Below are 12,582 nucleotides of genomic sequence, written 5' to 3'. Positions count from 1 at the left end.
AGAGTCAGGACCTCGGTTTTCGTCCCTCATCCGAAGGACGGCACCTGTTTACAGTATAGTGTCCCCGTCACTATACTGGGGCATTAGGACCCACACGGACTGCAGGGTGAGCGCCCCCTGCTGGCCCCACTAACACCTCTTCCAGCAGCAACCTTAGTTTTTTTCCCAGGAGGTCTCCCATCCAGGTACTGACCAGGCTCACACCTGCTGAGCTTCAGTGGGCTGCCAGTTGTGAGTTGCAGGGTGATATAAATCGAGCGATGCCTGTACAGTATTGCCCTCACCGGGGGTCTGCCCCTCTTTGTTGTGGAGGGCAAAGTTTGTGCTCAGGTGAGTCACCACAGTGAATGATTCCCTGAAGGGCGAAGAAGGATTAATTAACCCTCTGTGTTTGAACTCAGGGCCTGGATGATGTGATTAGGGACCTGATGGCTGCTGTTCATCGCGAGCTGGCAGAAAAGCAGTCGCTGTCCTTCAGCATGACCTTCCTGCCCACAAAGGTGGAGTTGACCACTGCCTCCGCCGAGAACACCTTCGTCTTCGAGTTCACTGGACCGGAGGCGCGAAGCAACTTCGAACAGGCCTTCGAGGACGCCAAGAAGAAACTCGGTACTTGAGGATTCGTATTTAAAAGCAAGGAAATACTAGCAGCTTTCTCAAGAAGACAGATTAGGGAGCATAATGTCTTTTCTTTCCCCTAGAAATGGTTAGACAGCACTGTATACCAGTGCTTTTTTAAAAAAATAAATCCTGCTCACATTGCCTGAAGCTGTAAGTAAGGCCATTCTAGAACAAGGAATTCTAGATATTAAATGGACCACGTGATATAACTCTCTGTCGTGATGGCATGAGGTCAAAATTGTTTTTTTTTCCCTAACATCTTTTTGTGCACTGTTCTTTTCAAGCAATGAATAAAGATTACTGGGATCCAGAATTTCTGAAAGCTATTCCAATTATGAAAACCAGAAGTGGAATGCAGGTGAGTTTGTGTCAGCTCTGCTGTGCCCTGTTTGAGAAATTAAATTTATTCTTTTTTGACAGTACTGCTGTTTGCAGCTTAACTGTAGTGTCACTTCACTACAGCAGATTTGCAATATGTTGCTACAGGGTTTCACAGTAAGACGGGTTAAAAAATGAGTAATAATGTTTCCTTCAGACACATAGATTTATATGTAATGTACAGAAAAATGATTTATAGTGTAAATACTTGAATAACATAAAAACACATTTGATTCACCTTTTCATTTAGTGGCTGATGTTTCTGAAGGCTCTGCTCTAAAAAAAAACAGACAAGCACTGAATGGCTTCCATCGTGTAATGGACATGTTCTCTGTAGTGAAGCTCTGCCCACTCTCACTTTTTCTCCTCCAGTTTTCCTGTGCGTCTCCCAGCCACAGCTGCCCAGAAAACACCTATGAGGTGTGGGTGTGTAACAGCGATGGCTATGTAGGCCAGGTGTGCCTTCTGAACATCAAGGATGAGCCCACAGTGGAGGCCTGCATTGCTGTCTGCTCGGCCAGGATCATCTGCATCTCTGCTGTTCCGGGGCTCAAGGCCAGGTGTGTCTGAGAGGTTACAGTGCTCGCCTCTAAATCTACAAATTATAATCCTTACACTTATATAGCACTTTTCTGGACACTCCACTCAAAGCGCTTTACAGGTAATGGGGACTCCACTCCACCACCACCAGTGTACAGCCCCACCTGGATGATGCAACAGCAGCCATAGTGCACCAGTACACACCAGCTGTCAGTGAGGAGGAAAGTGATGAAGCCAATTGATAGATGGGCATTATTAGGAGGCCATGATTCTTTCTAGATTCACTGATTCTTCTACAAAGCTAGCATCAAACAAAAATGTGTTTTTTTTGGCTATGTTGTGATGTGTTTTGTTTTTGTGCTCAACAGTTTTTTGGTGTCGCGGGAAATTCAGAATTAGTGAATTGTAAACAGGAGACCGGAATCCTTGAAGTGATGTCTTCAATTAAAACGTGTCAAAATGAAAGAAAAATTGCACGTTATGCTTTCATGGGCCACTTCTGTGTATTAGCGGGTTCTAAGGGACTAGATTAACGTTTCAGCAGAACTGTATTCAGCAAGCACTAATTGTGTTCTAGTGCTAACTAGATGTTGGAGTGTGAGGACACTGATTGATTGTCAGTGGCTCAGCTGAACGGGGCAGCAGCTGCAGTCTCTCAGAGGTCTATAGTTTGTCTTGTGTGCTCACATTTTCCCCCCTCCTCCCAGGGATCGAGGGGAGTCTCTGCTTAGCCCGCCCCCGCCCGAGCCAGCCCCTGTTCCCTCGGAGCAGAACCTCCACATCTCCATCTCGGGCTCGTCCCTGGAGCTGGTGGGGCCCCCCCGAGGACGGGGTCGAGAGCTCGTGCCCTTCGACAGCGACGACACGGACGATGAGTCCTCGCCCAGCCCCTCCTCCACCCTCCAGAGCCAGGCCAGCCGCTCCACCATCTCCTCCAGCTTTGGCAGTAAGTGAGGAGAGAGCTCGTGCTCCTGTGTTCGACCGCCTCTTTCACCCCACAGCTCCTCCACACAGAGTAGCAGGGGGCTCGGTTCTGACATTCAGCCTCCTAGAAGCTTCTGTAAAAGAAAATCAAAACTGAAAACTGTACTACCTGAAGTGAACTGAACTTCCTGAACTGTACTCCCGCTATCATGTGGAAATATGTGGATAATACAGGCCATCCCACATGGAACGGGTTAATGTTGTACAAATTCAACATGGAAGATTGCTTATAATCTGAAATGTAAAATGAATCAATTTAAAAAGGCCTGCTTGAGGCAAAAACCACCAGGTAGAACATACTAAATATTGAGAGTGAAAGGAAGGAAAAGAGATGTGTAAAGGAAATGAAAGGATGGAAAAATGTATAAAATTTGGGGATGGTGAGAGAAATATCCTGCCTTGGCCATACCACTGGTTTTATTTTTTTCATTTGTAATTAGAATAATTTTTATTTAAAATTCAGTTGAAAATGTTAAAGGAGGCATTGCATTATTGTTAAAGGAGGCATTGCTTTATTTCTTAGAGTTTTGTCAGGCATGTTGTCCTCTGAAGCACTGCAGCTCTCTCAGTCTCCTTTGCCCTTGTTGCACCTTGTTCTTCCGATTCCCCGCCATCCCACCCTGGCTTACTCTCCCCCCTCCTTCCAGATGACGAAATGGTTGGCTCCAAAGAAATGACGACCGAGACAACGAGCTCGGAGGAGGAGCAGGAGTTCCCGTCGGTGGCCAGCTCGTACGGCCCCCCTCGGCTCAGCAGCGACAGCCCCATGGATGGCCGGGCCATGAGGCGCTCCAGCCGGGGCTCCTTCACTCGTGCCAGCTTGGAGGACCTGCTCAGCATTGACCCCGAGGCCTACCAGAGCTCCGTGTGGCTGGGCACCGAGGATGGCTGGTACTGCCTGGGTTTCGCCCGCTTTGGCTTGTTCTTTCACTTGCACAACGCCTCCGTTCGCTCTCTCGCTCGGTCACTCGCACAGATACTCCGTTCGTGCCCTCACTTTGTCCCTCGCACGACTCCTCCATTTGCGCCCTCACTTGGTCACTCTTACAGCTACTCCATTTGCTCCCTCACTCAGTCACTTGCACAGCTGCTCCCTTCACGCCCTTGCTCAGCCACTCGCACGGCTCCCCCGTGCGCTCCCTCGCTCTTCCACTCGCACAGCTCCCCCGTTCACTCCCTCGCACGGCTCCCCCGTTCTCTCCCTCACTCGGCCCCTCGCACGGCTCCCTCGCTCGGCCCCTCACATGGCTCCCCGGTTCGCTCCCTCGCTTGGCCCCTCGCACGGCACCCCCCTTCGCTCCCTCGCTCGGCCCCTCACACGGCTCCCTCGCTTGACCCTTCGCACAGCACCCCTGTTCACTTCCTCGCTCGGCCATTCATACGGCATCCTCGTTCACTCCCTCGCTCAGCCCCACTCGCACGGCCCCTCGGCTCGTTCCCTCGCTTGGCCCTTTGCACGGCACCCCCGTTCACTCCCTCGCTCAGCCCCTCGCACGGCTCCTCAGTTCGCTCCCTCGCTCGGCCTCTTGGTTGAGGGGCTCTCTTGCTTAAGTTCTCAGTCACTCATTTCCTCATGGTAGCCCTCAGACAGAGGCCAGGAGAGCCTTGAAGTATATTGGGAAGACAAATTGCACTTTCGTCATCCGAACTGCATCGTTACGTTTCTGAAAGCATATCATTAAAGAAACAGGACTAGTTTTATATTCTCAGTGATTTCCTTTAACAAACATTTCATATGTTTTGGCAGCATTCATGTATATCAGTCATCGGACAACATTCGGAACAGGAAGAACAGCATGAAGATGCAGCACTCAGCATCCATTTTGTGCATCTTGTAAGTTGCCGGTTATAGTGTTCACTTACACCATTATAAGAGAAGAAGAGAAATAATTTAAATTGTGTACTCCTATGTGACGTTAGTAGAACTTCAGCTATTTCAATTTGTCCAAAGAGCAGTGAGGGCTGTTGCTGCTGGCAATTCCTCACATCTTGGGTAAGAACAGAGCACACGCCATGGACTGGTGACCTTAAAATAACAGAGATGGATAGTACAGCCCTCAGGGTTGTATCTCAGCTGCGACTGTGGTCAAGCAGTTTTGTTTGACCGCTTGTCAAATTTAGCTGCCGGTGTAACAGGAATTGCAAAATTTAAATAATAGCAGTGAAAGCAGTGAGTGCCTCGATCAAGCCTGTATGTGCTGAACTAGAATATGGGCTTATTTGCTATATCAAGCAGAATTAGAATCAGTGTCAGAACTGGCACTGTTTCACCTGTGATTGTCCGAGCAATTGAACCTGCATCATTCTAAGAAGGAATCGCAGATAAAATACTTAACTCTTCTTTGTGTAATAATAGCTCTTCCTCTCTTTTTTCCAGGTATCTTGACAACAAAGTTTTTGTATCTCTTGCCAACGGTGAAATCATTGTCTATCAAAGGGAAGCAGGTGAGTCTGAGTAGGTGCTGCCAGAATCCCACTTGCAGTATCATTTTGAGGCTGTTCTTGCTAAATCCACATCTTGGGAAGACCAGCGTTACCGTATTTGGTTTTGAAGCAAACAAATGAAACAAAAGCAGTGTCTGCCTGTAAGCATATGCTTTCACTGTTGTGAAAAACCGCTGTTCCTTCATATCAATAAAAATTATTCATTTTATTAGTTCATTTCCATGGTCTAAGGGGTTTTTCCCCAAGAGGTGTAAAAGTATTCAGCCTTGTCTACAAGTAAGATTACTTGTCTTTTTCAAGACACTTAGATGGTATTAAATGTAGCGTAGTACTGGAAGATTTCTGGGTGTCATTCTGAATGGGTATGAAAACTTTGTGCAAGGCATTCATTGCTGGGTTATGTCTTCTTTCACACAGGCAGTTTTTGGGATCCCCAGAACTCTCAGACTTTATCTCTGGGCACCCCCGGGAGTCCTGTGACCAAAATGGTGCCCGTGACGGGGAAACTGTGGTGTGGCTGTCAGAACCGCATCCTCATTCTCAACACCAACACTCTGGCACAGGAGGTACAGCATGGGGCTCACCACACTACAGCCTAGGATTAGATGCAGCCCAAGGGGCTTACAGTACACCCATACACAGCACAACACTGGATCAAGCTGTCAGTTTCTTTCCTCCCTCACTGCAACCTTGATTAAAAAGAAAAACACTTTTGAAATATTTTGTCCCAATGTCACAAGCCATGTGGCATAGCTTTGCGAACGGTTATTTTGTGTTTGTTTTTAAACGCATATGGACTGATCTTCCCCTGATCGCATATGGTTGTTATTGTTTTTTTTCTTTGCTGCAGCACACGTTCCAGATTGGGCAGGACAGTAGCCGCTGCGTGACCAGCATGGTGAGCTACGGCCAGGGTGTGTGGATCGCCCTGCAGGGCAGCGCCCAGGTCCGGCTCTACCATGCCGTCACCTGTGAGAGCCTCATGGAGGTGGACGTGGCCCCTGCTGTGCATAAGATGTTGGCAGGTGAGTGCTGGACACTGGGCAGTGAGCCGTAGTCACTCATGCTGGCCTGTCACACAGGTGGCCTGAGCCACTCTGCTTGTGCAGAATGAAAACATGATCCGGTAGGAAGCTACAATTCAGACTACAGTACAAATATTCCACTTTGATACACCTTCTTCAGCTTTTAATTTTTGATCTGTAAATAGTGGGAACTGCTCAAAACTAGCATGGATCAATGATAGTGTTTCCACAGAATTGGGCCTTTATTTGCTGCACTAAAACATGGGGCAGTTTCTAGTGTGTTCGCTGGGGGTTACAGGGCTTAATGCTGTGTGACTGCAGCTGATAGCACTGAAGAACTTAAGAAGTGAGAGGACACTATTCAGCTCATCTATCCTGTCTGGGAGCTATTAACTAATTGATCCAGCTGTTTCTTGAAAATAGCCAGGTTATCCAATTTAAACAACGTGATTGAATACCCTTTGACTAGATCCAAAGTCTCCTTCTCTCAGATTTAAGTGTGCTTTCGTTTCTAGTTGTCTCCTGTGGCTCAGGTTCCACTGTTAATTCCGACAAAGCCAGCCCAAGGGACTTCTTCAGACCCCTTGAGGATTTTGAATAGCTTCCCTCTTCCGCCTTCCGTGCAGGGTCAGACGCCATCATCCGGCAGCACAAGGCGGCCTGCCTGCGTATCACGGCTCTGCTGGCCTGCAAGGACCTGCTCTGGATCGGCACCAGCGCTGGGGTGGTGCTCACACTCACCATCCCCCCCGTCTCCTCCGGCACCAGCCCCCTGCGCGCTCCTCCTGTCCCCATGGGCTCGGCGCACGGACACACGGGCCACGTTCGCTTCCTCACCTCCATCGAGCTCCCTGAGGGATTCGATGTGGCCTTCCCGCTGCCTGGAGACCAAGGTACAGGCCGGAGCCTTGCTGTGTCTTATACAGGGATATTCGAAGCTGGTGGCGTGATGGAGGGCGTCAGGGCTGGAGCGATTGCTGCGACATTGCTTGTGTTTCACTCCAGAAGGTGGAAACTTTCCTCCTCAGATTTTGGATGTATTATAATTCACACAGCCTGCTCTCCGAGCCCCTAACTGGCTCAGAGATCAAGCCAGTATGCTTTTCGACTTGGTTATCTTAAGTCAGTGGATGTTGAGGTCTGTGCCATCCAAGGAATCTTGAAATTACTCTAGTTGCTCACATGAAACCGTTCCCCATTACTGCTCCCCTAGGATCTTCAAGGTATCTACTGGGGAATACTTTCAGGAACAGAACGTTTGCCACCGGTGTGCTTCGGCCTTGCTAATTTGTGCTCTCTGCCACTCTCAGGTAACCCGGCCACGGGCGGAGAAGGCGGGTCGGGCCTTCAGAGACGAGACTCTGCCCGCCGGCGTGCCTCCACCCTGCTCCAGTCCAAATCCAACCTCCTCGTCATCAGTGGGGGGGACGGCTATGAGGACTTCATGCTCAACAACAGCAGCGAGACAGTGGGCCGGGATGACAGCACCAACCACCTGCTGCTGTGGAGGCTGTGACCTGCTGCCTGCTGCAGTCAGACCCGCCCACAGCCCTTCCCCAGTACCGCAGGGGCAGCAGGTCTCTGGCTCCCCGCCTTCTACTTCGTCTTTTAAATTCTAAATGTCTTCTCCTTGGACATCCAGTCTGTCTGTGCATGGGTGTTTCTTAACACGGGGGGGAGGGGATGTGTGTGTATGGGGGGTCACTTTAAAAAAAAAGTTTATTTTTTTGTTAATTTGTTTTTTTCCATTCGGTGTAAGAAGTATTATCTCGCACGGCTTGTGTTGTTCCTGGCTCTGTCGTTGTGCTGAAACTGTTAACTTCATGAGCAGCAGCAAGAGGAGGGGTTTGAAGAAGCGAAGCAATTGTTTTTAAACAGGAAAAAAAAAAAGAAAAGTGACTGATAATCGTCTGAACTCTTTGTTGAATTCCCCCAGTGCGATTTCTCCCGGTCAGTGCCGCAGTGGCTTCCTCCAGATGTTTCACCCCTGGGCCCCTGCTTTTAGGTCAGCCTTTCAGCCAGAAGCTTCCGGCTCTTTCCTGAAGGCGTCACTTAGCATATTTTTGATTTTCCACAGGCTGGCTCATGGTCAGCCTAAAGAGAGGTGAAGTGTAAAAGAAGAGGGAAGGGGGGAAATGAGGCGTAGCTCGTTTCCTCGTAGGGAAACGAGTGACTTTCAAAAAGGTCTGAAGAAACGGAAGGAGGATGTTGGCAGAAGTCAAGAGAAGAAAATCACATATTCTGCCCGACCTCGGTTTTTATTTCAATAGAGGAAAATGGTCAACACACATCGATTCTCGATGGTGTGGTAACTACTGTTAATTTCAGACTGTGATTTGTGTCTCTACGAATGAAGATTTTTTTTTAAATCTCCTTTTTTTATTAATTGAAGAGTGTAAGAGAGCATAGACAATAACCAATGTGCAATAAGTGGCCAGGGGTACCTGACAGGAGATTATATATAATACATATATATCTTAGTCTGTGGGTTGAGATATGGATTGGCTTGTGTCTCTCTTCAGTCTAATGAACCACAGTTTAGTTACTGACACATTATTCACTTTATTTTTTGTTACATTTTAAAGTTTATATTATTATTATTGTTGTTGTTGTTGGACCACCACAGTACTAGAGAAATCTTATTCCTTTCTGTTCATGGTACCATACCAGTCATGTTTGTACAGTATTTATGTTTTATTTTAATTGAGTTATCTTTTTACAGCACTTAATTTATACATTTTTCTGTGTGGGCCAGAAGGTGGGGCTGAGGTTGAGTGGCTAGTTTGAGAGTTACATCGTGAAATCTCTCGCCTCACTCAGGAGCTGCAGCTGAAGTGTTTGAAAGCTGTTAGATCACAGGGCTCCAGTTATGGTTAAGGAGAGAACCAGTCCAGTCAGGCTTGAAGGTCATTTTAAATCACCTGTTTCTGTAAAGAGGAGGAACACTGTAAATGACTGATCCTTTAATCAAGTAATTTTTTCAATCGAGGGAACTCTGGTCTGTGAGGGTCCTGAAAGACATTCCGATTTTTATTCCAGGTGATCTCTAAATTACTTAATATATACTGTAGCAAATCACCTTTTACAACAGATTATAGATGAATTGTTCCAAGTCTTCAGAAATTAATGATTTCATATACACTCGTAAAACCTGCTGGATGTGGTTTGAGGGATGAGGTTTGGAGACCCCTGCAGTTAATTGTTCATGTTTGTTTTATCCCATTTTACATTATTGTCGGTAATCATGCATGTTCTGGAAAGAAGCAGATGAAACTTCATTAAGGCTGTGGAATAAGACCAGATAGTAATGCACAAAGAAGGTTTAAGTTTGTTTAGGTGACAAATCTAAAAGATTGCATTAGATCTCTGAAATAATCAGTGCAGTTGCCATTTCAGGGTTTTTGTGATTTTTCAATGTCTGATCTGCTGTAGTCAAAACTGTTAGTTTTTCATTTTGCCCTGTTGTTGTAGAGTGTAATTCACTCCACGCCACCATACAGTGGAAGACGAGAAACTCCCATCAGATCCTGCCTGCATTGTTGCCCATTTTGGATTAAAATGAGTCGACTGGTCAGGGTTTTCACACCAAAAGAGGGATTGGTGAAAGTTTTTGAACAGAGTATCACAAGCAGCTCTTGTGGCTTACTACCATGCTGAAGGATACTGAAGTAAACATTCGTTCTGGAAGTACGGTTTGGAAATTACACAAACCCACTTGAGGGTAGCAGTCTTGATAAAAAAATAAAAGTTACCAATACACAGTTACTGTTATGTATTTCAGCTAAATTATAAGCAGCAAGATTAGTACAAACTGTAAAGTGCGGACAAAACATGGCATTTGAAGTGTTTTCAAACTGTAATGCTAAAACAGTGTAAGTTGTAAGTGTTTGTAACGAGTCTGTGTGATGCGTGGCCAGAATGAGGTCATTTGTTTATAAAGCATGTGTGAAATAAACACTTTGCTTTATTCCCAGTCCACACCCTTTTCTCATGTGTTACTGCACAGTATATAGTATGTCAACATCCTTATGATGCTTAAATTGAGATTAAAAACATCTTGTTATGAGCTGTCTGGTAATGTAAGTACTATTATTCTGAACAAGAGAAAAGATTTGGTGTTTTCAATTAGTTAACAAGTAGAATTAGCGGTCTGGAAATTGACTGCGTTCATTTAACAGTAGTCAGGTATTGTCAAGCAAATTCTTTACCTAGTTTCCTCCAGAAAGCAGGTGAATAGCCTCTTTTCAAGTTCTGCCCATCCGGTTTTACAAGCCCACCTGAGAGGCACAATTATTACATGATCAGGTTCATGGTTGAATTTGGAATTTAAATTGCCTGTATTTTTTGTTTTTGTAGATGTTCATTAAAAGCCTGGTATTTTATTTATACAGATAACCCATATTTGAAGTGGACTGACTAATGAAGCATACTTATATGCACTGTACAAATAAGAGAAAACCAGTATTGCTAGGAATCTAACACTTCAACCATTTCTGTAGAGTTCCAGACAACTCTGAATATTTGAATGTGCCTTCAGTTCTATGCCACATGAACAGTGTTCCAATTATAAATAGTTAACTGTTTCTGAAAGGCAGTGCTTTCAGAGCTGTTAAAAACAACACATTCTTATAGGCTTTGTGATGAAGTATGTTCTCAAGAATATATTTAAAAAATATTTGTAATTGTGACCTTATATTCCAGAATAAAACACATTTCAACAAAATGGAGAAACAAAAAGGCTTTCGATTCAAACATTTTCAAATTTATTTTTTAAAACAACTTGTACTGCCTATCCTATTCCAAAAAAGCATTTCTTAAGTAGAAGTTACTACCATGCAGATTGGGTCAAATAGACTCTTCTCTTGCAGGAATCATGTACTGTAACTCATCCCTGTAATTAGCCTTTCTGCCCATGTGTGAAAGAAGTTGTTTTTGTGTATTGTAAATATTGGTATATATTGCCTTTTCTGTACATACTGTTCCCAGTCTTCAATTGTTGATATGAATCTAATGGCATATTTTTATATACTTGTTTAAGTTTTCTTAGGTACACACCTATTGTGCCATCACGTTTAAATTATAACGATTACAGTATTTTAAAGAAGAAAATGAAAACTTTTATCTTGAGATATTACAGATGTCATGATTATCAGTATCACATATTCCTGCTATGTTTTTTTTTTGTCACTGTGGGTTCTTTGTAATTAAAAAGTTCACTGGTGCCAGACTCTGTGTTTATTTCTTCATGTTTTGTATAATTTTAATTTGTGACAGCTCAGTGTTTTCAGATTATCGGTAATTTGATTTAATTGTTGTCCTGTTTTTTTCAGTAGGGAAACTCTGCGGGAAAAGCATAAGTCTCAAGTTTCCACTGTACCAATTGTACCCTTGAGTCAAATTACATCATGCTCAAGCTGAACTGGCAAGTATATTGAACTCTAAACAGACCAATTGGGCATCTTAACCAGGCTAGAAATAATTTCACAGCAGAGTCTCCATTTACCTTGGTATACATCTTCCTTACTTGCTTGTGTATGTGACTGCCCTACATTGTCCAAGCGAGGAGAATGCAAAGTATGCTTTTAATTTAAATGGTAGACAGTGGATATTTGTGTCTGGTCTGCCTGGGAGGACTGTGTAGTTATGTAGTCCAGTTAAAAACAATGTTCTTATTCAAGCAAGAACAACGGTATTTATGCAATGTTTGTAGGCCCATTTTCTATGGAATACAATGTATTACAACGGAATGTGCAGAGTACTACAGTATATAAACCCATCTTAGGATATAGAATGTGTGTATAAGTATCGTATTTATGGAGGAAAGCAGTGATTTAAAGAAATGGTCTTCATTAGTACAGAAATTTGTCATATCGGTTGCCCTGGATCGGTAACAAAGTCAACTGCTCTGCAAAGCTCAAGCAGATTTTATGTTTCTGTGGTGGATGATGAGTGATCCATTACGCTACTGGGTGCGAGAGTATTGTCTGAATAGATAGAATCTTTTTGTCATGGCATTAACTAATATTAATCTTGTTTGACGTTTGAGGTGAACTCTGTTCACGTTTAATTCTTTGCTGTAGAACTGTAAAATACAGTAATGCTCTGAGTAGAAGAATCTGTACCAACAGTATGTCAGGCTGTGTCCCTCGAACGCATAACCTGTGCTTCCTCCTTCTGGAAAATTAAGATAAAATGGTGTTGCGGTCAATTCGACAGAAGAGAGGGGCATCTTCAGTTGATAAATAAATTAATAAGGTAGAACATACTGCCGTTGCTGTCTGTTTGTCTTTCATAAGCACGTTCTGAGTTCGTCACAACAGGTAGTGCAGGTGTAGAGATTTTTTTTTTCTCATAAGAAATTGGTTTGCAGGTTTAAGCTAAAGCCACTGATGGATGGGGAGGAGTGTTGCAGCTTTAATGTGTGGGAATCAACATTAAAGTTCACTGCAGTATTCATGGACAGCTTTTGATCATAGTGCTGCAATGTAGGATGCTTTATCTGCAAAGGTTAAGGTTACTATTTCTGTTGTGGCAAACAGACACTACAAAAGCCCTTGAAATTAAGTATATCTGAATAGGACCGCATTGG

General features: G+C 44.5%; 1 protein-coding gene across 1 annotated transcript in view; it reads left to right on the top strand.

Moving 5' to 3' along the window:
• arhgef17 (Rho guanine nucleotide exchange factor (GEF) 17) overlaps nucleotides 1–11,214 on the top strand; it is a 92,167-nt gene extending 80,953 nt beyond the window's left edge. The window contains exons 11-21 of the mRNA XM_088920247.1: nucleotides 402–609; nucleotides 906–979; nucleotides 1,372–1,559; nucleotides 2,247–2,485; nucleotides 3,171–3,414; nucleotides 4,271–4,357; nucleotides 4,901–4,968; nucleotides 5,386–5,534; nucleotides 5,819–5,993; nucleotides 6,620–6,886; nucleotides 7,304–11,214. Coding sequence (XP_088776373.1) covers nucleotides 402–609; nucleotides 906–979; nucleotides 1,372–1,559; nucleotides 2,247–2,485; nucleotides 3,171–3,414; nucleotides 4,271–4,357; nucleotides 4,901–4,968; nucleotides 5,386–5,534; nucleotides 5,819–5,993; nucleotides 6,620–6,886; nucleotides 7,304–7,509 — 1,905 coding nt within the window. The 3' untranslated portion in view covers nucleotides 7,510–11,214. The remainder of the gene's footprint in view (nucleotides 1–401; nucleotides 610–905; nucleotides 980–1,371; nucleotides 1,560–2,246; nucleotides 2,486–3,170; nucleotides 3,415–4,270; nucleotides 4,358–4,900; nucleotides 4,969–5,385; nucleotides 5,535–5,818; nucleotides 5,994–6,619; nucleotides 6,887–7,303) is intronic.
• Nucleotides 11,215–12,582: the final 1,368 nt, after the last annotated feature.

This window comes from Atractosteus spatula, chromosome 7 (genome assembly GCF_055471065.1).
Source record: "Atractosteus spatula isolate fAtrSpa1 chromosome 7, fAtrSpa1.hap1, whole genome shotgun sequence".
NCBI lineage: Eukaryota > Metazoa > Chordata > Actinopteri > Semionotiformes > Lepisosteidae > Atractosteus > Atractosteus spatula.
Note: the sequence above shows the minus strand (reverse complement) of the source record. Positions and strands in the feature narration are given on the sequence as shown.